This window comes from Sorex araneus, chromosome 6, assembly GCF_027595985.1.
Source record: "Sorex araneus isolate mSorAra2 chromosome 6, mSorAra2.pri, whole genome shotgun sequence".
Taxonomy (NCBI): domain Eukaryota; kingdom Metazoa; phylum Chordata; class Mammalia; order Eulipotyphla; family Soricidae; genus Sorex; species Sorex araneus.
In genome coordinates, this window is record NC_073307.1 from 102,700,594 (window position 1) to 102,726,850 (window position 26,257).

The 26,257-nt window shown below is 49.2% G+C and overlaps 2 protein-coding genes across 5 annotated transcripts in view; one reads left to right on the top strand and one right to left on the bottom strand.

The window, feature by feature from the left end:
- Positions 1–89: 89 nt before the first annotated feature.
- On the bottom strand, positions 90–22,843 carry LRRC51 (leucine rich repeat containing 51). 3 transcript variants are annotated; one of them, XM_055142687.1, is made up of 6 exons: positions 22,762–22,843; positions 12,900–12,962; positions 11,674–11,811; positions 3,029–3,234; positions 1,244–1,392; positions 90–968 (listed from the first exon to the last, which is right to left on the bottom strand). In XM_055142687.1, exons 3-6 carry the CDS (start codon positions 11,753–11,755, stop codon positions 827–829), a joined length of 579 nt encoding a protein of 192 aa, XP_054998662.1. In that variant the 5' UTR covers positions 11,756–11,811; positions 12,900–12,962; positions 22,762–22,843; the 3' UTR covers positions 90–826. The 3 variants fall into 3 exon arrangements, with proteins under 3 accessions (XP_054998662.1, XP_054998663.1, XP_054998664.1); XM_055142688.1 differs by having other exon boundaries at positions 90–994; XM_055142689.1 differs by lacking the exons at positions 11,674–11,811; positions 12,900–12,962 and having other exon boundaries at positions 22,762–22,820.
- A 279-nt stretch (positions 22,844–23,122) lies between these two features.
- Positions 23,123–26,257, top strand: part of NUMA1 (nuclear mitotic apparatus protein 1) — an 85,657-nt gene continuing 82,522 nt past the window's right edge. Inside the window, exon 1 of one of the 2 annotated variants that reach the window (XM_055141263.1) lies at positions 23,123–23,317. The gene's annotated coding sequence lies outside the window, so the exon portion shown is untranslated. The remainder of the gene's footprint in view (positions 23,318–26,257) is intronic. The other variant, XM_012934914.2, reaches the window with a different exon arrangement.

Below are 26,257 nucleotides of genomic sequence, written 5' to 3' on the forward strand. Positions count from 1 at the left end.
GACTCTAGTCTGTGAGCATCGAGTGGATTGTTGGGTGGGGTTTCTTTTAGGACCATTAAGAGGAATTCAGGAGATAAGGGTCTTAGCTGATCAGATGATTAAACTGGTCTGGGGCCAGGGATGTGGCTCACTGGTGTAACACTGCTTGTTGAGTCCCGCATTTCAATACCTGGCGACACACACTTACCCCACTGCCACCAAGGAATGTGCTTGTCTGTTCTCCAGTGACCGCTGCTCAAACTGAACCAGCCGGGGGAGACAGCTGCCCTTTTGCCGGGCCCTGCTTCAAGCTCAGTGGAATTAACAATAAGCCAGGGGTGCAGGTGGGAGGGATTCAGACCAAACGAGGAACAACAAATAAAAAGTCAACAAGTGAAAGTTTTCAAGCAGAGGATTATTCCCAGCCAGTGAAGTCTTTCGCAGAATTCGGAGAGTGGAGCTCCTCTGATCTCATGCCAGAGGGCTTCAGAGGTGAAAACCCGGGTCCTTGGCCTTCTGACATGGAAGGCCTGGAGGCATGACCACGGAACCCTGATGCTTGTGGCTTTGGGAATCACTTGCTGACCCTGGGCTCTCTGAGCTAAGGTCTCAGGAAGAGACCAGAGAGGTGGGATTTGTTTCTCAGGCCGTGCAGATAACCCAGGCCTATTTTGAATTCAGGCCAGTGCTCTGTTGCCTTTCTCACCACTGCCTCCTGCTTCAAGAAACACCAGAGCCATGGCAGAAGACATGTTTACATGACACAAGTGACATTATGCAGAACAGTTCAAAATCTTTATTATCCAACCACACTCAGGCCTTGAGCACTGCTGGGGTCATGGTCACCTCAGAGCGGATTTTGTTTGACTCGGACCTTCTTGGGCTTGATGTTCATGCTCTTCCACACTTCAGCAGTGACACGGTCGGCTTTGGTGACCCCGCTGAAGTCGAACGTGGTGATTCGGGGCAGGGTGCATAGTACATATTGCCTGTGGGGGAAGACCCGGGCTGGGGGCTAGGCCCCCCTAGAGGGGAGGAACTCCTCCCCTCAACAGTTGCTGCTATAACTATTCTCTGAATGCAAGAGGCCCTTGGGAAGTTTTTGGGGAACCCCTGAGTTTAACCTGACCAGTAGCAGGGAATGCGTCTAGAGGGAATGCATCAAGGCCCTCTATTCTGAGCAGATGCAGGCCCACGCTTGACTTGTTGCTCTTCCATTCTCTGGGGAGAGCCCAGCTGCACCAGCCCAAGGGTATCTGCTTACCTGTAGCCCTTCTCTTCCTCAATGGGGTTCCCATGGAGCGTTAGGCTCCGTAGCCGAGGGAGGACAGCAAGTTTATTCACTTCTCCCAGGCGGTGGATGCTGTTGCCATGGAGATAGAGGACGCTCAGGTTGAAGAAAGTTGTCAGAATCTGTTGGGAATGGAAACAAAGCCAGGCCGGACAGGGTACTGCTAGGTCTAAGCCCAGGACAGAGGAGAGGAGTCTGGGGAAGAGCTTGCCCTCCACCCCTGCCAGCCAGGCTGGATGCCACTGATCTGAAGGGCAGGAAGTGTGGGGCGGGTCCTGCCTCCTGAGCCTACTCACCCCTTCACTGAGACCCAGCTCTGGTGATGCAAGATTCTGTCCCAGCAGGGACAAGGATAGAGGAGAGTGCCCACACTAGGTTCACGAGCTGCTTTTTTTTTTTTTTTTTTCTTTTTTGCTTTTTGGGTCACACCCAGCGATGCTCAGGGGTTACTCCTGGCTTTGCACTCAGGAATTACTCCTGGCAGTGCTTGGGGGACCATATGGGATGCCGGGGATCGAACCCGGGTCAGCCGCGTGCAAGGCAAACGCCCTACCCGCTGTGCTATCGCTCCGGCCCCACGAGCTGCTTTTAAAATAAATTGATGGTGCTGGAGAGAGCACCATGGGCAGGTAGGACGCTTGCCTTGCACATGTCTGACCTGGGTTCAGTCCCCTGCACCCCACAGGTTCCCCCAAGCGCTGCCAGAAGTGATTCCTGAGTGCAGAGCCAGATGTAACCCTTGAGAACTGCTGGGTATGGCCCAAACCCGTATCTCCCCCCCCCACCCCATAGGTAAATTGAGGTCTCTGTACTCAGAAGTGACAATGCTCTTTAACCCTCTAAAGTGGATCTCGGACAAGAAGGGCCAGTTAGACTCTTCTTTTGGAGGAGGCAGAGTGGTGGGCTCCATGCCAGGAGGCCTTCAGGGGCTACTCTCAGCTTGGCGCTCAGAGGACCTTGTAGTGTTGGGGGTCAGAGCTGGACCTCCCCCCTGCACCAAATGCTCTGCAGCCCTTTGGGCACACTAGGTGCCAGTAGAGCTGGGATTTTATTTCAGCCTGTTCTGTGTGTGCTCTAGGTGTCATAGTCTCATTTATTTTGGAGTGGGGAGCATTGGGGGCTCCTGCTCCATGCTCCCAGCTGGCAAGTACGTGCTGCTCCAGCCTTAACATTGTCTCACAAAACAAACCCTCATGAAACATCTTTTATTTATTTATTTATGACTGTTTTTGGGTCATACCCGGCAATGCTGAGGGGTTACTCCTGGCTCTGCACTCAGGGATTACTCCTGGCGGTGCTCGGGGACCATAGGGGATGCTGGGGAATTGAACCCCGGTCAGCTGCATGCAAGGCAAACATGCCCTACCACTATACTATAGCTCCAGGTGACACCCCCCCCCCAACATCTTACAACATTTATGCAGCACATAACCATCTTTTTTTGTGTGTGGTTTTGGGGCCACACCTGGAAGTGCTCAGGCTTTATTCCTGGCTTTGTGCTCGGGGACCATATGGGGTGCCAGGGAATCAAACAGGTCAATTTCTTGCAAGGTAAGCGCCCTATCCTTTCCAGCCCATGATGAGATTTTAAGAGGTTACAAATTGTCAGAGCAAGTCTAGGATCTGAACACTCATCCATGCGAGCCCAGTGCCTATGTGGCTCCACTCTGCCCCATGCTGCCTTATGACTCCTGGGCAACCCAATGGGGTGGGACGGAGGCTGGGGAGTGGGCGGGGGGCCTCAGGCACTGGACTCACTGGGTCAATGGAGGTTAGGTCATTGAAGGACAGGTCGATCCAGGCCAGGTTCTCGGGATGCTCTATCACCTGCGAAACCACCTGACTGAAGTCTTTCAGGTCATTGAGGACATTGTTTTTCAGCCACAGGGCCTGGGTCAGTGACTTCCCCGACTTGGAGTGCTTCAGTGGTCGTAGCCCTGCCCTTGGCTCCTCGCTTATCATATCTGTGGGGACAAAATTAAACTTGGATAGGACAGGAGAGAGTACAGAGGGTGGAGTCATGTGCTTTGTATGCAGCCAGCCCTGGTTCAATCCTCAGCACAGCATGGTCCCCCCAAACACCACTGGGTATGGTCCCCAAACAACAAAAGTGATGGGTATATTATCTTTACCTTCCTACCTCAGAGGGATGAGGTGACAGCACTGGAATATGTGAGCTTGTGCTGGAGCTGGAGGTGCCAGCAGGGCCACAGCCAGAGCAACTAACTGCTGTCTGCTCAGCTCTGGGCAATCAGTAAGCCTGGACTAAGGACCAGAAATTTGCCATGCCAGGGCTGGAGCGATAGCACAGTGGGTAGGGCGTTTGCCTTGCATGCAGCCAACCCAGGTTCAATTCCCAACATCCCATATGGTCCCCTGTGCACCACCAGGAGTAATTCCTGAGTACAGAGACAGGAGTAACCCCTGAGCATTGCCGGGTGTGACCTCAAAAAGCAAAAAAAAAAAAAACAACAAAACTTTCCATGCCAAACCTGTCTGTGATCCTCTCCTATTTTTTTTTTTTTTCTGGGTCACACCCGGCGATGCACAGGGGTTACTCCTAGCTTTGCACTCAGAAATTACTCCTAGCGGTGCTCGGGGGACCATATGGGATGCTGGAACCAAACCCAGATCAGCCACATGCAAGGCAAACGCCCTACCTGCTGTGCTATCGCTCCAGTCCCTCATGTCTTGTATTTGTGTCACTGCTGTGTGTATGTAAGGGGGGAAGTTGGGAGAGCGAAAGCATTTTTACAGATGAGAACACTAAGTGCCAGAGTTGTTGACTCTAGTAAGCTGATGGCACAAAATCAAGAGTTACCACTAGTAAAACCTATGGGATTTACTTTGGACTTGGAAGAACTGCACAAGGGCTTAGAGCATGTGCCTTACAGGTTTATGGTCACAAGTTCAAATCCCTGATGCCCCACATGTGCTGTGTGTCATCCTGACAGCTCTGCAGTCTGTTCCCCAATGCCGCAAGCAGTTTCCAGCTGTATCACAGTCATGTGGCTGTGGCCAATACAGAAGGGGTGCAACCTCTGGCAAATACATCAACTCAAATAAGGATGTGTGAGGACCATGGCCAGGAAGTGTGGCCTCTGGTAAATGTGTGAACAGCACAACTATGTTGAGGAACACAGGCAAGTATGTGAGCGAGCACAACTAAAGGAGACCAAAGCTGCAAGCACTGTGAGAGCACCACAATCTGAGTTGTGAGCCCTGGAGACACGAGCCAGGCCTGTATGCACTCATGTTTGTTGCAACAACATAATGGGCTATAGGAATAGCTCCACGGGCTGGAGGTCAGCCTTAGACCTTTCGCACTGCATAGTACCTCAGGAACTGCTAGGAGCAGCCCCTGAACACTGCTGGGTGTGCACCCTCCCCACCCAACCCACCCAAAACAAAAACCCAACGATGAAAGGGAAAGTGGGGAGGGAATGAAAAGAATTCATTTTGGTAAACCCACTTTGACGTTTGCTCTCCCATTCATGTTGAGCGACCAGATACTGGCCACACAGTGGTGAACAAAATGACTGTGTCAAGCTCTGTATCAGATGTTGGTGTTTTGGAGGAGCTCACCTAGGTGAGATGGAAACTGGCAATGTACTTGTCAAGTGCTGTATTCCTCTTAGAAACAGGACCCGGTGGCCAAGGCCCTATGAGTGCCAATGAAAGTCAAGGGAGCATGCGGCTGAGAGATAGTCCAGCAGGCAGGGTGCTTGGCTTGCATGTGGCTAACACGGGTTCAGTCCCTGGCATCCTATATGATGTCCTAAGCCCACCAGGAGTGATTCTTGAGTTGAGCCAGGAGTAACCCCTGAGCATTGCCAGGTGTGGCACTCCCCCCAAGAAAAAAGTCAAGGAAGCAGGGGCTCCTCACCCCATCAGGGAGCTCAGGGAAGCTTCCCAGGGGAGGTGAAGCCTAAGTTGGATCTCTGGATTGGGAGATGAAAACTAGGCAAAGGAGGGTAAGGGAGGAAAGGTGTGAGCAAAGGCAAGGTGGTATGGAACAGCTAGGTATATCTGTGTGCTGTGCAAGGAGGCAGGAAACAGCTACTCGATGCCACACTGAGAATTGGGAACCAAATTACATAGGTGATGAGAAGCTGTTGTAAGGCCTAGAATAAAAAAGAGGATTTCGATCTCAGAAACATCACTCCATTTTAGTGTGGAACAGAGACTGTAGGAAGTGGGTAGGATGGAGAGATGGGCTCTTCCCACCCAAACAAGAGGGACATGCAATCAGTCTGACTTAATAGCTGACTGAAAGTAAAGGGAGAATAATACATAAGGGTGTTGCCCAGCTTGTTCAGATGGCTAGGTGGATGCCAGTTTTCTGAGCTGATAATGGGATTAGAAAAGGAGAAACAGGATTGGGAGTCAATGAGTTGAGGGCTTGAAGTATTATTTGAGGTACCTACAGAGAGGGACTGGAGCGATCGCACAGCGGGCAGGGTGTTTGCCTTGCGTGTGGCCGACCTGGGTTCGATTCCTCCGTCCCTCTCGGAGAGTCTGGCAAGTTACAAAGAATATCCTGCCCGCATGGCAGAGCCTGGCAAGCTCCCCGTGGCGTATTCGATATGCCAAGAACAATAACAGGTCTTAATGGAGACGTTACTGGTACCTGCTTGAGCAAATTGATGAGCAATGGGAGGACAATGCTACAGACAGTGCTTCCTACAGAGAAACCAAACTGGCAGCAGCTACGAAGGTCTGAAGTTGAGACAAAATCATTAATATAGGGGGCTGGAGCGATAGCATAGCGGGTAGGGCGTTTGCCTTGCACGCGGCCAACCTGGGTTCGAATCCCAGCATCCCACATGGTCCCTCGAGCACCGCCAGGAGTAATTTCTGAGTGCAGAGCCAGGAGTAACCACTGTGCATCACTGGGTGTGACCCAAAAAGAAAAAAAAATCATTAATATAGAGAACACACAAGTTTCAAAAGTAGATGAGATACCTCAAGGAGAATCAGGATAAAGAGGAGGGACAAGGAGAAAGGGGGTGCATTAACGAAGTTAATAACCGGGGAAGAACAGGGAAGACCAAGAGAGGATAGTTTTAAAAATGCTCCGGGATGCGGCCAGAGATAGTACAGCATGTAGGGTGCTTTCCTTCCATATGGCCAGCCTGGATTCAATTTCTGGCACCCCAGGTGATCTGTTTTTTTGTTTTGTTTTTTGGGTCACACCCAGTGGTGCTCAGGGCTTACTCCTCGCTCTTTGCTCAGGGATCACTCCTGAAGGGCTTGGCGGACCATATGCGAAGCTGTGGATCAAACCCGCGTTGGCTGCATGTAAGGCAAATGCCCTAACCTGCCATACAACTTTTCCAGCCCCCCAGATAGTCGTTGAGCTCAGCCAGGAGTGACTCCTGAGCAAAAAGCCAGGAGTAAGCCTTAACACCCTGCTGTGTGACTCAAAAACCAAAACCAAAACAAAAGGAGATGATTAGGAAGTCCACCTTTTATAGGAGTTGAATTTCAAAAAAGATAAGTAACTTTGGGGGCTGGAGCGATAGCACAGTGGGTAAGGGCATTTGCCTTGCACACGGCCGACCCGTGTTCAATTCCCATCATCCCAATGGTCCCCTGAGCGTAACCCCTGTGCATCGCAGGGTGTGGCCCAAAAAGCAAAATAAAACAAAAAACAAAAAACTACCTTTGGGGGCTGGATAGACAGTACAGTGGGTAGGGCACTTAACTTGGATGTGGACAACCTGGGTTTGGTCCCTGACACCCCACACTGTCCTGATTATCTCTAGGAGTGATCCCCAAGCACCATGATTGTGACCCCAGAACAAAATAAAACCAAAAACCCACCAAGTAACAAAATGCTCCAGAGTCAGAGAAAATAAACACAAATGTACAACAGAGAAAAGAAAAAAAAAAAAGAATTTTGGCAACTCCTAAGTCTCTAGGACTTAGAATAAGGCCTAGAATAAAAAAGAGGATTCTAGTCTCTAGTCACCTTGGCAAACTGTTTCAATGAACTTTTATGGTGAAGCAACTAGATTGTAATTTCTATTCTTCAGGAATGAAGAGAAAGTAAGGAAATATAAGTGGGCAGCATAAACAGTCCTCTCAGAAGGTCTGACCATGAAGACGGAATAAGGAATAAGATGACCGAATAACAGAGTAACTATATAATATATAATAATAATAATAGAATAACTCTGGAATCTATCTGAACTCATGCCCCCAGCACCCCCTCACACATACACACCTCTTCTTTTTAAACAATGAGGTGTAGGGAAGATGGGCCCCACTGATGCCAATGACAGAAACTAAAAGAGGTCTGGCAGAGATGACTATTTTTTCCCCCAATTGCCCCATCACTTTGTTTTGTTTTGGGGTCACACCTTACAGTGACTTGGGGGCTGTTAGTTGAAGTGCTGGGGGCACTATGCGGTGCAGGGTGCTGGGACCCTCAAATAGGGTATCCAGAGAGCAAAGCACGCTCTGCAGTTCTAGCTCCAAGGCCTAAACGCATGCTCAAGGTTAATCCCCCAGACTCTGCAGGGACCGTGCACTGCATGGTTCCCTGAGCACCCCCAGGAACGCCCTCCCAGGACTGAGCCTGGAGTAGCCAAGCTCTGGCGAGTGTGGCCCCCAGACAAAAACAGAGTAATGTACTCTAGTCCTTTTGAGCTCTCTCCCCTCTCCACTGCCTCAATCCCTGAATCTTTTGGGGCTGGAGCGATAGCACAGTGGGTAGGGTGTTTGCCTTGCATGCAGCCAACCCGGGTTCAAATTCCAGCATCCCATATGGTCCCCTGGGCACCGCCAGGGGTAGTTCCTGAGTGTACAGTCAGAAGTAATCCCTGTCCTATCACCAGGTGTGACCAAAAAAGCAAAAAACAAACAAACAAACAAACAAAAAACCCCTGAATCTTTTGGTTACCAGTCTCAGGCTGCCTCCAAGGGAGGCATTGGTAACACTTGCTAAGCTGACCTTCCCTCTCCTCCTCAGCTGCAGGTCACACAGGATCCACCAGGTGGCTCTCTGTCTTAGTCGGGAGAAGCAGGCCCTGCAGCCCAGGGCCGAGGCGTAGGGAAGAGCACAAAAATAGAGATGCAAAGTCCACCAATGAACTCTTAATCCTGCCCTGGTCTAAATCCTGAAGTGAAATGGCAAAGACAAAGTCAAAATATATGGGGACGGAACAACTGTACAGTGGGAAAAGCCTTTGCTCTGCACATGGCCAACTCAGGTTCAATCCCCAGCATCCCATATGGCCCCCCCCAAGTCTGCCAGGAGTGATTTTTTTTTCCGCTTTTTGGGTCACACCCAGAGATACTCAGAGATTACTTTGAGTTCTGCACTCAGGAATGATTCCCGGCGGTGCTTGGGGGACCATATGGGATGCCGGGGATTGAACCCAGGTCAGTCGCGTGCAAGGCAAACGCCCTACCCGCTGTGCTATCGCTCCAGCCCCAGGAGTGATTATACAGAGCGAGGAGTCAGCCCTGAGCACTGCCGGGTGTGGAACTCACCCCCAAGTCTGTACCCCCACCAAAAAAAAAAAAATTGAGGTCAAAACAGTCCGTATATGGATCAGTCGGGCCAGTCTGTTGAGAAGGAGTATGGGGAATGCCACCAAACATTCATTGATCCCATGCTCTGGAAGCCACCAGTGGGGTGCCATTGCCCAAGCTTGAGCATGAGGTACATGGGGTAATGCTTGTACCTGGGATACAGAGTACAGCGTTAGGAGTAGAAAGAATACAGACAGCTATACTCTTTTTTTTTTTTTTTTTTTGCTTTTTGGGTCACACCCAGCAATGCACAGGGGTCACTCCTGGCTCTGCACTCAGGAATTACTCCTGGCAGTGCCCACGGGACCATATGGGATGCTGGGAATCGAACCCGGGTTGGCCGAGTGCAAAGCAAACGCCCTATCCTCTGTGCTATCGCTCCAGCCCCCAGACAGCTATACTTTTTGCTACAGATTCTCCCGAACACTGTATTGTTCGAGCATCTGCCAAACTGCCTTGCTCAGAGTAGGCCAAGCTAGGTCTGGAAACTGAACCATAAATATCAAGAGCCAGAGAACTGGGAGTCTACAGAGGACTGTGTTCATACCTGAAGGGCTTCCAAGAAAGTTGTTTTTTTTTTTTTTTTTTTTGTCTGTTATTATCCACAGAGGGCAGGTGTTAGTTTGATGTTAGGAACTTCTTTGGGGCTGGAGGGATAGTAAAGTGGGTAGGGCGCTTGTTTTGTATATGGCTGACCTGAATTTGATCTCCAGCAACCCATACAGTTCCCCGAGCCCACCAGGAGTGATCCCCGAGTGCAGAACCAGGAGTAAGCCCTGAGCATTGCTGGGTGTGCCCCCGCCCCCCCTAGAATTTATTACCTCATAATGGAAGTGGGTGGTAGATGTGTATCTAGGGACTCCCCAGGTACACTCTAGGGTTATGGACAGAAGTTTGAGGACTTGCGGGCAGGAGATAAATCAGATGCCTTTCAAAGTCACTATCACTTCAGAATCCTTCATCCAGATATTAACCAAGAATGTACTATATCCTGTCCACTAACCTCAATTTAAAGTAAGTTCAATAAGTTCTGGGTGAGTCTGAGGATATTGGTCTTTTGGACCTTGGATATTTCTCCCGTTCTCCATAACACTCAGGAGAGCACATACTATGTACACGCGCGCGCGCGCGCGCGTGTGTGTGTGTGTGTGTGTGTGTATGCTTAGTCACAGATGCCCAGTAAATACCTACTGGATCAAGGATGGGGCATCTGTAGATTGTTTTGTTTTGTGGTATGGACTCATCCTTGGCTGTAGTAGCTTTTGTCTCATGCTGAGGACACCACAGATGACAAAGCTACATCTTCACGTCAAGAGCTAAACATTCCGGGATAGGTAAGAACCATAATTCCCTCCTCTGTCACCTCAGCTATCTTGCACATAGCCATTATCTCAATTAAAACTCTTGTGAAACACAGACTTTACCGATCAGAAGTGATACTGTGTATACTATAGTTGATGAAAGGTAGGATGTGTGCCAATGAGAGTCATCACTGTAGCTGATGCCAACCAAATAACAGCCCACGCCCAAGCCAAGCCTAGTTCCCCTGGACATGGATTTTTCTCTTTGAACTAAAGATGGCCACCAATGGCCGGAGAGACCAGTTGTCAGACAATGGATCTAGGGCAGAGGAATGCCAGCCTATGAGGACAGATGCACTGATGTGCTCATGAGGGAAAAGAGAACAAAAGCCAGGGGGCAGCAGAACCTCCATGGGAAGAAGCAAATCCCTGGCGGGTCTGAGTCGGCTGAGTCTTCTTCTGTGCTGTCCCCTCTTCAGGAATGCTAGCTGCCACTGATGAAGACCAGCAGTGATAAAATGGGAATGTGTGGGCAGTGCTGGAACCTGCAGCGAGTGTGGGCGGTGATGGAACAACCTTGGATATGAATGGAATGGATATACAATTTATCAATATTTAAACTGGAAGCATGCCATTACACAAAACCTCACATGCTCTCCCAGTGATCAGAAGAGAGAGGGTTTTGTCTATTGGCTGTAACTCTGCAACGCCAGTTTTGTCTTTGGGGGGAAAAAAAAAGGACAAAATCTGGCTGACTAACTGGCGTCCTAAATTTCTTTTCCTTGTGGTACAAAAGATCAAGCCCAGGGCCTCATACATGCAAGGCCCACACTGCCACTCATCGAACCACAGCTCTGACTCGCAGGCTTCTCAATTTTCTCTTCTATTTTAGAAGGGGTTGGGCCATACCTGGCAGTGCTCAGGGGCTATTCCTGGCTTCCGTGCTCAGGAGTGACCCCTGGCAGTGCTGAGAGGACCATATGTGCTGGGGATTTGAAACAAGGTAAGTGCCTTAACCCCTTGTACTGTCTCTCTGGACCCAAGGCTTCTCACTCTTCCACCTGATTTCCTGAAGATGATTAATTCCTGAGAGTCACCTGGTTCCTTTTAGGTTTGCTGCTCCTTTTGAAAAAACAAAAAACAAAAAACCAAAAAAACAACAACAAAAAAAACCCTTTTCGGGGTTGGAGTGAATTATTGTGGGTAGGGCACTTGTCTTGCACGCAACCAACTTAGATTTGATCCCTGGCACTCCATATGATCCCCTGAGCCTTCCTGCCAGGAGTGATCCATGAGCACAGAGCCAGGAGAAGCGCCACTGGGTCTGACCCAAAACCCAACCCCCCAAGTAAATAACCCCCACACCCAAACCCAAATCCGTCTAATTCTACCTGCTACCCCTGCCTCTGACTCCTCCAATCCCCAAAAAGACAACAAAGGAAAAAAAATCTGCAAGCATACAGAGATTCTAAGAATCTCCTTAGGCTTTTAAGCAGAAGCCTGGTTTCACCACACTTAGGTTGCCGTGGTGATGAGTCGAGCACTGTGCTGGGGGCTGACCTTGGATGACGTGGATGCTTCGGAAGGAGTAGTCAAGAGGGGGCTCCTGCACCGACGTGTTCACCGAGTCCTGTTTGCTCATAGTTCAGGCCATCATTGGTCAGGTGTAAGCATTGGCCCTGGGAGTCCAGGTTCAGCCTGAGAGGACAGAGAAAAGCTGGGGTTCCGAGGACAGCAAGTATCAGCCCTTGTGTTCCCTTGAAGCCCCCCACCTGGCTTTCCACTCCTCCAGGTGGGCCGGGCTGCTTTCTATTTTATGGCTCTAAGCACAGTTCCTGGCATCTGTAGGGCTCTTTCTCCTTAGTTACTTCTATATCCCCCAGATCTCATGTTCTAATTTCTAGTTTCTACTTTCCAGACACGCAGACCCCAGGAGGAAAGTACTTGCTCACACTTAAGCCAGTGAGTCAGTTGTGGGGCAGTGGCTATGTTGCTTGGATTCTACTCAGAGGCCTTTCTACTACTCCACAGAAGTTACCATGGATGCTGCCTTGCTAACCACTGGTGACATCAACTGGGCTTTTCTGTTGCTTAACAAACCCCTTTGGGCCTGCCTGCACTGGCTCTGGTGCCTGACAGCCCTTTGCAATCTGATTTAGCTGAGGATTTGAGACCTTGTTTATCAATCCCTTATCTTTCCATCAAAAAATCCTATTTTCTGGGGCTGGTGCTATAGTACAGCAGGTAGGGTGTTTGCCTTGCACACAGCTGACCCAGATTTGATCCCTGGTATCCCATATGGTCCCCTGAGCAATGCTAGGAGTAATTCCTGAGTGCTGAGCCAGGAGTAACCCTGAGCATTGCCAGGTGTGACTCTCCTCCCCCACAAAAAAAAGGAAATTAAAAAAAAAAGATATTTCAGCCCCATCCTAAGTTAGTCAAATATATCTGATCACAAACACATAAAACTAGAATTTAAACTTATATAATTAAAAAATTAAAAAAAATAATGTGGAGTTCATGCCCAATTCAATCAGCTTAATCAATGGCTGAATAGTAGTGCTCCTACATTTAAAAAAAAAACAACAACCTAGAGTTATAGGATGGTAGGTAGGGTGCTTGCCTTGTATGCGGTGGACCTGGGTTGAATCCCTGGTACCCCATATGGTTTCCTGAGCGCTGCCAGGAGTGATCCCTGAGTGCAAAGCAGGACTAAGCCCTGAGCACTATGGGGTATGGGCTCAGGACAAAACCAAACAAAATCTAGTCTGTTTACATCCACTCACCTGCCATTGATGCCTGAAATTCCACCATTAGAGATTCATTCATTTGAGCTCAGGAATTGTTTCCTGTTAAAATGGAAATACCCTCAGAGAGTATCGATCAGTCATTTAAAATATCAGTCATTTACAATGTGGTATGAATTGACTCATTGGCTGAAGAAAGGCTGATCATTTTGTCTAATTACTTGGAAGCAGTTGTTAGAATATACTTGCCAGGAAGAAGAAAGCAGAAAAGACACTTTCCCAAGGAGTTTTGTATGGGACACAGCCAAACAAAAGACAAACAGACTTTTCCTATCTATCCAGTCAATCACCCTTTTCTTAGTCTACCCACTGCTATCATTTTCTTTGCATTTGTACTTTACCTGCTTTCCAAAAGGTTTTGTGTTTACAAAAACATCCTTGTAAGACTGGATGCTCTGGGGTCAGAGATAGTACGGTTGACCCGAGTTTGATCTCCAGCACCACTGATGCTTAGGCACAGCAGGCTGTGGCCCCAAAACAAAAGACTGGATGATCTGTATAACAGAGCTATTCAACAGAAATATAATGAAAGTCACAAATGCAAGATACATCTTTAATTTTTTCCACACATGTAATTTAAAATTTTCTAGTAACTATAAGAAGTTTGCCTTGCACGAGGCCGACCCGGGTTCAAACCCCAGCATCCCATATGGTCCCCTGAGCACCGCCAGGGGTGATTCCTGAGTGCAAGAGCCAGGAGTGACCCCTGTGCATTGCTAGGTGTGACCCAGAAAGCAAAAAAAAAAAAAAAATCAGAAAAAGAAGAAAAGTAAAAAATAGCTAAAGTTAAACTTAATAATATATTCTATTTCAGTATATTCAAAATATCATTTAATAGATAACTGATGCCACAAATTTAGAACTTGGAGGCTAGGGGATTAGAGCGATGGTACAGAGGGAAGGGCACTTGCTTTGCATATGACTGACCCAGGTTCGATCCCTGGCATCCTATATGGTCCTTTGATCACTATGTGGAGTGATTCCTGAGCACAGAGAAGAGTAATCCCTCAATACCACTTGGTGTTGCCCAAAAACAAAGCAGAAAAGAATCTGGGGGCTGGGAATGTGCCTTAGTGGTAGATAGCACACTTGCCTTGCATATGTAAGATCCTGAGTTTGATTTTTAGCACTGCAAAAAAAAAATGTATTTTTAGGGGCAGGAGAGAGAGTACAGAGGATCAAGCACTTGCCGTATATGCCACAACCCAGGTTTGATCCCCAGTACCCCATATGGACCTCTGATGCATGCCAGGAGTGGTCCCAGAGCACAGAGCCAGGAATAAACTCTGAGCACTGGTGGGTGTGGCACAAAAATTCCCCCAAAATATTTTTATAGCCCATCCTACTTTGGATAACCTGTCAAGTATCTTAATAGCCACATGTGAGGGGCTGGAGAGATAGCACAGCAGGTAGGGCGTTTGCCTTGCACGCGGCCAACCCGGGTTCAAATCCCAGCATCCCATATGGTCCCCTGAGCACGGCCAGGGGTAATTCCTGAGTGCAGAGCCAGGACTAACCCCTGTGCATCGCCAAGTGTGACCCAAAAAGCAAAAAAAAAAAAATAGCCACATGTGACTGAAAATATGGAAGAGAAAAAGTAGAAACCAGGTTAGAGAGAGAGGGCTTGCAAGCTACCGAGAGTATCCCGCCCGCATGGCAGAGCTTGGCAAGCTACCTGTGGTGTATTTGGTATGCCAAAAACAGTAACAAGTCTCACAATGGAGACATTACTGGTGCCCGCTAGAGAAAATCAATAAGCAATGGGATGACAGTAATACAGTGATACAGTGATCTAACATATACCCTGACTTACAAAAGGCACTTGAAAATGTTTGTGGGAGCAAAGAATGAGGAACTGCTCAATATGAGGATTTCTGTTTTGGAGCATGTTGATGATAAGTTGTCTAACTAGTGGCCTTGGGGTTCAGCTGTTCCGGTCCACACCTCTTTCCCAGTAAAATACTCGATTCTGCAAACATCTGTTGCATGTCTGCTGTCCTGGACCTGACCAGAAGGAAACAAAGCTAAGCTACAAATAATAAAAGCCTGTCATGAGCAGTCAGCCTGTTGGACAGGCCTGTTTCCATTGATTGTGGCAAACCTATCTACACCCATTCTTAAGTAACAGCTGCTATTTAGTGAATACTCTTGTCTTTCAATACTCAGTTTAACTGTGCCTCTTCAGTGAAACTTTTTTTTTCCTTTTTGAGTCACACCCAGTGATGCTCAGGGTTACCCCTGGTGGTGTTTAGGGGGCCATATGGGATGGCGGGGATGAAACCTGGGTTGGCTGCATGCAAGGCAAACGCTCTACCAACTGTTCTATCGCTCTGGCCTCCTGAAACCCTTTTTGCCATACAAAACTGACCACTGTCCTATGTTAAAATGATGCCCTCATGGGGCTGGAGCAATAGCACAGTGGGTAGGGGGTTTGCCTTGCATGTGGCTGACCTGGGTTCGATTCCCTGCATCCCATATGGTCTCCCGAGCACCACCAGGAATAATTCCTGAGTGCATGAGCCAGGAGTAACCCCTGTGCATTGCCGGGTGTGACCCCACCCAAAAAAAGATGCCCTCATGATCCTTATTCATGGTCTCATCTGTATCTATCCCCTTTTACTGTATCACTTGGAAGTTCCAAATCTTCTGATACTGGATTCAGTCATGTGATTTGCATAAACATGAAGTAAGCTAAAGCTTAAAGGGAGGACTTGCCTTCTTGCTATTTGTCATCCAATGCCAACAGAACATGACAAGTCTGCCAGAGGAATTGAGAAATGTGTAAAGGGGTGAGGGATATGTGAAAGAGTCCAAAATTGTAATTAATAAGGTCATCCTAGTCACAAACTGGTCTAGGCATGTCAAGATTGTGGCAGTTTGGCCAGAGAAATAGTAGGCACTTGCCTTGCACTTGGCCAGCTTCAGTTCGACCCCGAACCCTGCATATGGTTCCCCAGGCACTGCCAGAAGGGTCCCCAGGATGCAGAGCCAGAAGCCTCTGAGCACTGCTGGGTGTGGCCCAACACCTTCTCTCCCCCTCAAAAAAGACAAAGGTTATGACAGTCACCCAATTTATGAATGATGACTGAAGGCAAATGGGAAGTGTCAAGCCAGAGTATGGCTAACCAGTTATATGGCTATCTCAAAGACCTGGAAGCAGTAATACATGCTTATTATTTAGAGCCAGTGTTTTTTTGAGTGGCTTTTATATAGAAATGTTTTTGGGTGACCTGTTATTTAGAAATAGCTGATATGTCCCCACTAAACTTAAAAAAAAAATTTCAGCTTTGAGCCACTTCTGGAGGTATTCAAGGGATGATGCCGTGCCAGGGGTTGAACCCAGGGCTCCTGCATATGGGGCATGTGCGCCAGTTACTGAGCTCTCTCTCCCACCCACTCAACTTTGAACAAAATTTTGTGTTTCTTCATCTGTAAAATGGAGACAACCCCTAGAGAGTAGTTGTATTCCTGCAGCAGGTCCTCCCTTGGTTGAAGTATTTGTATTTTCTGTATTCATTTTGTTTTAAACAATTTCCTATTCTCTTGGGGTCTAGAGTGATAGTACAGAGGTAGGGTGCTTGCCTTGAACCTAGCCAGCCAGAGTTCAATCCCCAGATCCCATATGGTCCCCTGAGCTCACCAGGAGTGATCCTTGAGCACAGAGCAGCAGTAAGCCCTGAGCACCACCAGGTCTGACCTTCCAAACCCAAATAAAGAACAAAACCAAAAAAGTTAACAATTGGGGCCACAGCAATAGTACAGTGGGTAGAGCATTTGCCTTGCACACGGCCAATCTAGGTTTAATCTCCGACATCCCATATGGTCCCCTAAGCACTGCCAGGAGACATTCCTGAGTGTAGAGCCAGGAGTAACCCTTGAGCATTGTCAGGTGTAACCTAAAAAGCCAAAAAAGAAACAAGTTAATAGTTTCCCACTCTCTCCCTCTAAGTTTGAGGACCGAGACAGAGATTAGATTTCTCTCTTCCTGCGGTATGCCAAGCAAAGAACGGGTATTCATATAGGCTTGCAGGACAGATGGATGAATGAAAGGAAGGAACTGGTTGGGGTGCAGCTCCTCGGTAGAGCACATTCCTTGTAAGCATGAGTTCTTGGGTTCAATCCTAGCATATCTCTCTCTCTCTCCCCCCCCCCCTTTCTCTCTCTCTCACACAAACAGACACTAGAAAGGAAGGAAGGAATAAATGAAAGGTATCCTCAAGATATCACAGTTTCCCTGAAGAACTGAGCCATGAGGCTGCTTTCTTCAGAGCCTATGTTTCCTGTGGTTACTCTGCCTGGTGCTCAGGAGCTAGTCAGATTCCACTGTCTTCTGCATGGGTCTGGGAATGAATGACAGGAATCAAGGAATACCTGCCTTGTTCTGGAGCCTTTCTTTTCCAAATTGTACATATGTATATATATATTTTTGGTGAGGGGAGTGGGTGGGTGGGGGTGGGTCATACCAGTAGTGCTTAGGGCTTACTCCTAGCAGATCTGGAGGACCATACTGGGTGCCAGGGATTAAGCCCAGGTCATCAGCATGCATGGCAAACACCCCACCCACTGTGCTATTATGCTGGTCCACCAATCAAGCTTTCTCTCCAGCCCCCCCCTTTTTAAAATTTTATTATTTTATTTAATCACCTTGTGGAAAGTTACAAAAGTTTCAGGTTTAAGTCTCAGTTATACAATGCTCAAACACCCATCCCTTCACCAGTGCACATATTCCACCACCAAGAATCACGGTATATCTCCCCCCTTCCCCCCACCTCCCCAGCCCCCCACCCCGCATGTGTAACTGGTAAATTTCAATTTACTTTCACTTTACTTTGATTACATTCAATATTTCAACAAAAAATTCACTATCACTGATTTGGAGTTCCTCCCCCCTAAAGTCGACCTGCTGAAAAGAAAGCATTTGGTAATTTGTTTTCCATTGCTGAGAATGAAGAGATATGAGGTCAGGAGGCCGCACTAGCAGCCGCACAGTTTTGGATTTCTGTATTTCAGTATTTTACTAAGTCCAGAGAAATATCTGCCAGAAATCGCAACATTGTGAGCTTGTATCTCTCAGCTACTTTATATTCCACATATGAGTGCGATCTTTCTATGTCTGTCTCTTTCTTTCTGACTCATTTCACTCAGCATGATACTTTCCATGTTGATCCACTTATATGCAAATTTCATGACTTCATGTTTTCTGATAGCTACGTAGTATTCCATTGTGTAAATATACCAGAGTTTCTTTAGCCAATCATCTGTTTTCGGGCACTCTGGTTTTTTCCATATTGTGGCTACTGTGAACAGAGCGGCAATGAACATGGAAATGCAGATGTCATCTCTACTATACCTTTTTGCCTCTCTGGGATGTATTCCCAGGAGTGGTACTGCTGGGTCAAATGGGAGCTCAGTTTCTAACTTTTTGAGAATCGTCCATATTGTTTTCAAAAAGCCAGCCCCCATTTTTTTGGTTTGTTTTTGGATAATGCCCAAACCATTTGTGTCATGAGGGATGACTCATGACTCTGTGCTCAGGAATCATTCCTGGTGGGCTCAGGGACCATATGGGATGCTGGGGATCGAAGCCAGGTCAGCCGTGTGCAAGGCAAACACCCTACCTATTGTACTATGGCCCCTTCCCACCACCAATCTCTTTTATGCAGAGCTTCATGCAAACCAAGTGCTCTGCTGCAGATCTGCATCCTGGGCCTCCATTCCACCCCTAATCCCCTCCTCCAAGTCTATAGCACAGGCGAGTGCTACCTTTCTAGACTTCCTGCACCTGCTTCTGGGTGTCTGCCTGTACATCTTTCTCTGCTTGAATAGCTTCATCCTCCTTTTGCCTTGTTAATTCTTTGCACATCAGCTCATCACCTCAAAAGAGGTGAAAACCCTACATCCAAATCTGGATGTAGAATCTACTCTTCTGGGTTCCCATAACATCTTATTCTTACAACTTTGGTGGCACTCGTAACTCTGGGATTATCTGGCTTCTGCGTGTCCATAAACTCCACCTTCTTTGGAAGGTAGTTTTCTTCTAGTTGTATCCCCCACAGTGGTAGCAAGTGATAGCTGTTTAATAGTACAGCAGGTGAAGTGCTGGCCTCGCAACTCAGCAAACCTGGGTTCTATCCCCGGCATTCCATATGGTCCCCTGAGCACCGCCAGGAGTAATTTCTGAGTGAAGAGCCATTAAGCATCATGGGATATGGCCCCCAAACAAAAGGAACTGCAACAATGAATAAAGGAGGGCAAGTGAATTGCTATAACTGAGAGATTCAACTTGTTCTAAACAGTCAGGGAGGACATTTCTAAAGAAGAGAGTGAAGGGCCAGAGTGATAGTACAGCTCATACAGCCAATCTGGGTTCAATCCCTGGCACCCCATCTGGTCCCTGGAACCTGCCAGGAGTGATCCCTGAGTGTAAGGACAGGAGTAAGCCTTAAGCACAGATGGGTATTGGCCCCCAAACAACACAAAAACAAAAAGAAAAACAGATTGAAAAAATCAGAAGGAAAGAACTGAGTATTGAAAGGTAAACGGATATATACACGATACCTTTCAGTATCTGTACTGCAAACCACAATGCCCAAAAAGAGAGAGAAGACAGGGAGGAGAAAGGTGCCTGCCATAGAGGCAGGCTGGGGGGAGGGGAGTTGAGGGTGGGTGGGAGAGAACCTGGGGACATCGGTGCTGGGAAATGTACACTGGTGGAGGGATGGGTATTGGAACACTGTATGATTGAAACCCAATCATGAACAGCTTTGTAATGGGCTATCTCATAGTGGTTTAGTAAAAATAAATAAATAAATCAGAAGGAAAAATACCACTTAAATATAGTAGTGGGGAAGAGGAACAAAAAGAACAGCATGGGAAAAACTATGATGAGGGACTACTTGGGAATTTTGAAGACCTTACAATACTTGAGGGAAGCATGTGAGGGGTCTGTAATGGTAAAACTAAAAGCTGCAAAGGTGGATGGAAGCGGGGCTGGAGTGATAGCACAGCGGGTAGGGCATTTGCCTTGCACAAGGCCCACCCGGGTTCAAATCCCAGCATCCCATATGGTCTCCTGAGCACCGCCAGGGGTGATTCCTGAGTGCATGAGCCAGGAGTGACCCCTGTGCATTGCTGGGTGTGACCCAAAAAGCAAAAAAAAAAAAAAAAAAAAAAGGTGGATGGAAGGGGTCAGAGTGAATGACTAGGCGGTAAGATGCTTGCCTTGCATGTGACTGACCTGGGTTTGATCCCTGGCACCCCATATGGTCCCCTGAGCTTTCCAGGAGTGATTCCTAAGCGCAGAGCCAGGAGTAAGTCCTGAGCACTGCCAAGTGTGACACTCCCTTCAACAAAAGAAAGTAAAAACAGAACAACCCCACACCAGAGGTGGACATGAATCAAGCTGAGATAGTGCTTTAGGCTCAAACCAATAGGAAGCCACAAGGCATATTTGTAAAGGGGAGGAGGTGGAGGAAGTGAACAAAACACCCTCAAATTTAAAGTTTGAAAGATTTCTCTGGCTGCAAAATGCAAACTGGCTAGCGGGGTTGGGGGAGGTAGGAAAGTTGTGATAGTAGCTAGGACTAGAGAAAAGATATCTAAGAATTAAACCTGAGAGCAGATGGTAGATGGAAAACACAAGTGGCATTCCATAATAGTGGATTAGTGGTGAGTACACAGGAAGAGACTCAGGCTTCGAGTATTTAGCCTGGATTATTAACTTAGCCCTACACATACTGAGTTTTATTTTTTTTATTTTATATTTTTTTGCTTTTTAGGTCACACCTGGTGATGCACAGGGGTTACTCCTGGCTCTGCACTCAGGAATTACTCCTGGCGGTGCTCAGGGGACCATATGGGATGCTGGGAATCGAACCCAGGTCGGCCGCGTGCAAGGCAAATGCCCTACCCGCTGTGCTATGGCTCCAGCCCCCATACTGAGTTTTAGTTGTGTTTGACATACCCTGAAGTAAACCAAAGAGGCAACTGGGTCTAGATCTGAAGTTGAGAGGAGTGTTGGGCTGGAGGAAAACACCTGTGCACGTCTGCATACAGGCAGTAGATGAAAATATGTTAAGAGGAGAACATAGTTAGCTGGGGAGTGGGATTAGACAAAGCCTGGAGAAACTTTAAAGGTAGTAGAGGCCTGCTCAGAGCCAGCTAGACGCCACTCCAGCCAGGGCCATTAGCAGCGTCAGATGCCCTGTGACCAGACTCTTTCCTATTTAGCTAAATCTACTTGGTTCCCAAGGTCTTCAGACTTTATTCCCCCCAACCCCCACCTTTATTTGGGGGTTAAGGGACATTCTCAAATGACGCCCGTGCAGGCCAGGATTCAAACTCAGGACCTCATACATGCTAGCCGTGTGCTACCACTTGAGCTATCTTCCTCCGCCTTTCCCAATTAAGATTCAAAGAATTTGAAACTTATTTGGGGAGGCATGTAAGGATTCCAGTGTAGGCAGACCATATAGGCTCATTTTCCCTGGGCAGTTCGTAACCTGGACCTTGGAGCAAGACCTTGCACTACAGAAGCTGTAGGCTCAAGCTAGAGACTTGGCCACAGCTGGATGACCTGCAGTCTCTTCCGACTGCCACCCCTGGGGTGTGTGCCCTGAGGCATGTCACTCACTCTCTTCAGTTCTATTTTCCATCTGTGAAACAGGGACACCTTTCCGGACTCAGAAGGCTCAAAGGAAAGTTTGGATGTGAAAGTGTGTTAGACCTAGTATGAGGATCTTCAAAGAACTGAAGCACCAACTGTTGAGCTGCAGAGCTGAACAAAGAGGAAGTACAGGAGGAAGAGCCTGATTGGCAGGACACTTCCTATGCATGCATGGGAAGATCTTGCTGACTGTGAGAAGGCTCTACCCTGGGGTCTTCCAGCTTGGACCAAAGGGGCAGTTTCCTATATTTCTGGAACTGAGGTTCTGTGATTTACTCTAATGCTACTCTTATGCCTTTAAGAGGGTCTCGGTTCATCAGATGAAAAACTCACTCCATGTTTGAGGCCATGATGGGAACATTTGACACTCCCAGGAATCTTCCGGGATTTTGACACATTCATATTGGGTGTGTGTGTATTTCCCGTTTATGATGGAAGAGGATTTTTATTTCTTTTTTGGTCACACCCTGTGATGCTCAGCAATAAATCACTGCTAGTCGTGCTCAGGGCACCATGTGGGGTGTCGGAGATCATAACAGGGTCAGCCACGTGCAAGCGCCTTACCTGCTGTACTATCTCTGTGGCCCTGGATTAGGAATTTAAGGCACTCCCTGTCCCCCCACACTCCGCCCCATCTCTATGGGTTTGTGTTTCAGTGCCCTTCCACCTGCGCCCTTCTATTCCCTATAAATGCAGTGTCTTTTGTTAGTTTTTATTTTTTTGATTTTTTGGGTCACACACAGTGGTGCTCAGGAATCACTCCTGGTGGCTCTGGGACCACATGGGGTCCGGGGATCGAACCCGGGTCGAACGCGAGCAAGGAAAGTGCCCTATCTGCTGTACTGTCGCTCTGGCCGCGCAATGTCTTTTTTGTTTGTTTTGGGGCCACACCCGGCAGTGCTCTGGGCTTTTCCCTGGCTCTGCATTTATGGATCACTCCTGACGGGTTGGGGGAAGACCATACGGGGCGCCGGGGATCGAACCCACGTCGGCCGCTTGCCCTGTTCTTTCTCCGACCCGATGTGTGTCTTGTTGACTGTAAAAGTAGTGCAGGAGAGGAAGACGGGGTTTCAAGTCCTCGGAAGTGGCGCTCTTAGGTATTTTTTGCGTGCCCCTTTAATCTCCGTAGAGTCCTAGTCCCCTGGAGCGGGTTTCCTGTTTTCCCGCCCGACTCACCCGCAGCAGCTTCCCGGGCAGCCTAGGCGTCCTTCCACCTCAGCGTAACTCAACACGGCTCCATGGTAACTGCGGAGTTACCGCCACTACGTCACCGGCGCTACCGCGAGGCCTAATGGGAGTTGTGCTTGCTGGGGGCGGGGCCAGGAGGCCGCAACGTCCTCTGGGACTTGTGGTCCCCACTTCTTCAAAGGGCTGGCCGGCGTCCGGAAGTGCCGCTATTCCCCGCCCAGCGGCCTCGTACATCCCGTCCCAGGCTCGTTCAACGTAACACCCGCCGACAGGAACCAATCGGAGGACAGCGCTGAGGGGGCGGGGCCACTGTTTAAACTAATTGTGCGCTAATAGCGTTCGCGCGAGCCTGCGGCGGGCTGCGCTCTGAGGAGGGGGAGGCTGCGCCAGCGGAGCGGGAGCGCGCGGCCAGGTAACGGGCGCGGGCCCAGGGCTGGCGTTCGGCCTGGGCGCCCGCACGGGTCCCCGAGCCTAGCGGCGGCGGGTGCGACCGCACTGCCGCCTTGGTGGACGAGACCGCCGGGGAGAAGCTCTGCGGGAGAAGGTTTGTGAGGCGAGGGGGGCGAGTCCGAGGGGCCTGGCGCGGGGCGTGCCTGGGGGAGGGTCTGTTTGGGGGGCGTGTCTGCGGCCGGCGGCGCGGGGGGCGGGGGACGTGCAGGGCCGCTGGAGGCTCGTGGCTGGGGGCCCCGGAGCGGGGGGGGGGGGGCCGAGGGCGGCGCTGGGGTGAGGGGTCTCGGCGTTGCCCTTAGCCGCGGGGATGGTGGTCGAGACGGGCGGCGGTTTCCTGGGCGCCGGCGACGTTGCCCGCACGCTGTCGGGGTCGTGCTTCCGCCTGCGTGACCGCCGCCGCGGACGCCGCGGCTTCGCGGGCGTGACTTGGCCGCGCCTCAGCCCGGACGCCGCCGTCCCTGGCCCCGGCTCGCTCGGGGGCTGTGGCGAGGACCCTATAAGGACGGTGCTTCTGCGGCGCGGCGTCCCCTCCACGGGGGGCCCTGCCCCCGGCCTGCCTGCCTTCGGGCTACTCTGCGCCGACCCCCGGAAGGAGACTTGCGGGGCTCAGTGGTTGCCCGTACCCGGCCGCGCTCGGGTGGGGGGGACGGGCCCTATTGCGAGGACGGAGGTGGAACCCGGGTCGGGCCTCCTCGCCGTGCTGGTTCTCCGACCGGAGTGCATGCCTTGGAATAAAAGTGTTTCCTTGGACGGAAAAGAGGTTCGGGTCGCGGCATTTCCGCTGCGATTTAGTGGCGTTGGAGCCATATGGAAACCTGGAACGGGAGCCCGCGGGCCGCCGCCGTGAGCATGCGTGCTCCCTCCCCGCCGCGTCTTTTCTATAAAGGCTGCCAGCGCGCGCTGCCCGCTCGCCTGCCGCCCGGGCCTCCCCCCGGCCCCCTCTCCGGCCCCTGGAATGCGCCTTTCTTCTTTTCTTTTTTCTTTCTTTGGCCATACTTAGCGGTGCTCAGAGATCACTTCTGGTAGTGAGACTCAGGGGACCATATTTGATTCCAGGGATCGAACACTGGTCAGCACAGACGAGACAAGCACCCTTACCCGCTCTACTGTTTTGCTCTAGCCCCCCTCCTCCAATCATCATCATCATTTTTTTTTTTTTTTGTCTTAACGGGTAATGAGAATGTCGATGGTGCCCTGAACTAAGAGTTGAGTCTAGACTTGAGTCTAGAACTTCAGGGTGGGGCCATGCTCTGACGCAGATGTTAAACAGTTGATCAAGGGAATGTTTCGGAACAGCTGTGTCTAATTGCTAAGAACATAATGATCAAGGGGCCAGGAGAGCATGTGGTCGGTAGAGAGCATGGTTCATATGTCTGTGGCCCGGTGCTTCGTGGAACCTTGGCAGCTCCTGCAAGAAATAAAAATTTAAAAAACAAAACAAAACCCTCGCCCCCAGTGGTTAGTAGGTATTTTGGAGGTCATTTATTTTAGCCTCTTAGACAGGGCACACTAAACATGTGAAGCAGTGTTGTCCAGACGCAAAATGAGCTCTTTCAAGGACGAGACCACTCCCTATGAGTCCATCTCAGTGTTGGAAAATTCTAGTAGGTTTGTCTGTCAGTGATGATTTCATTTTAGCCACATATATTTAGCCTTTTAATATTTTTTCAATCATGGGTTTTTGCAGTTTGTTCTTTTTTTTTTTTTGCTTTTTGGCCACACCTGGCGATGCACAGGGGTTACTCCTGGCTCTGCACTCAGGAATTACCCCTGGCTGTGCTCAGGGGACCATATGGGATGCTGGGATTCGAACCCGGGTAGGCCGCGTGCAAGGCAAAAGCCCTACCCGCTGTGCTATCGCTCCGCTATGGCTCCAGCCCGTGCAGTTTGTTCTTTTGTGCCAAATGAATACATCGTTTTTTGAGTTTTAATGAGGGTTTGCTTATGTTAAGTACTTCAGTCTTGATTAATAGTTCAAGTACTAGACCTCCAGTTCTCTTCTTTTTTTTTGGGGGGGGGTCACACCCGGCGATGCCAGGGGTTACTCCTGACTCTGCACTCAGGAATCACCCCTGGCGGTGCTCAGGGGACCATATGGGATGCTGGGAATTGAACCCCGGGCGGCCGCGTGCAAAGCAAACGCCCTACCCGCTGTGCTATCGCTCCAGTCTCCCTCCGATTATTGTTATTATTATTTTTTTTGCTTTTTGGGTCACACCCAGCGATGCTAGGGGTTACTCTGCTATCGCTCCGGCCCCTCTCCGATTATTTTCTTTAATCATTTTTTGCATGTTATTTTACTGAGATTCTTTTTTTTTTAAATTTTTTTTAGATGCTTTTTGGGTCATACCTGCTCAGGGGTCACTCCTGGCTCTGCACTCAGGAATTACCCCTGGCGGTGCTCAGGGGACCATATGGGATGCTGGGAATCCAAACGGTCGGCTAAGTGCAAGGCAAACACCCTACCCACCATACTATCACTCCAGCCCCCTACTGAGATTCTTTTGTTCATCTGTAGTATTGTGTTTGGGTGTGGGAGAATGTGTATGTGTAGGGTGTGTGTGTGTGTGTGTGCGTGTGTCTGGAGTGTTGTGTGTTGTGTGTGGGAGAATGTGTATGTGTAGGGTGTGTGTGTGCGTGTGTCTGGAGTGTTGTGTGTTGTGTGTGGGAGAATGTGTATGTGTAGGGTGTGTGTGTGTGTGTGTCTGGAGTGTTGTGTTGTGTGTGGGAGAATGTATGTGTAGGGTGTGTGTGTGTGTGTGTGTCTGGAGTGTTGTGTGTTGCATGTGGGAGAATGTGTATGTGTAGGGTGTGTGTGTGTGTGTGTCTGGAGTGTTGTGTGTTGTGTGTGGGAGAATGTGTATGTGTAGAGTGTGTGTGTGTGTCTGGAGTGTTGTGTGTTGTGTGTGGGAGAATGTGTATGTGTAGGGGGTGTGTGTGTGTGTGTGTGTGTGTAGTACCAGGGATGAATTTAGGACCTTGTGTATGTGAGGCATGTACTCTACCACTTCAACTATCTCCCTGACTCTGACTC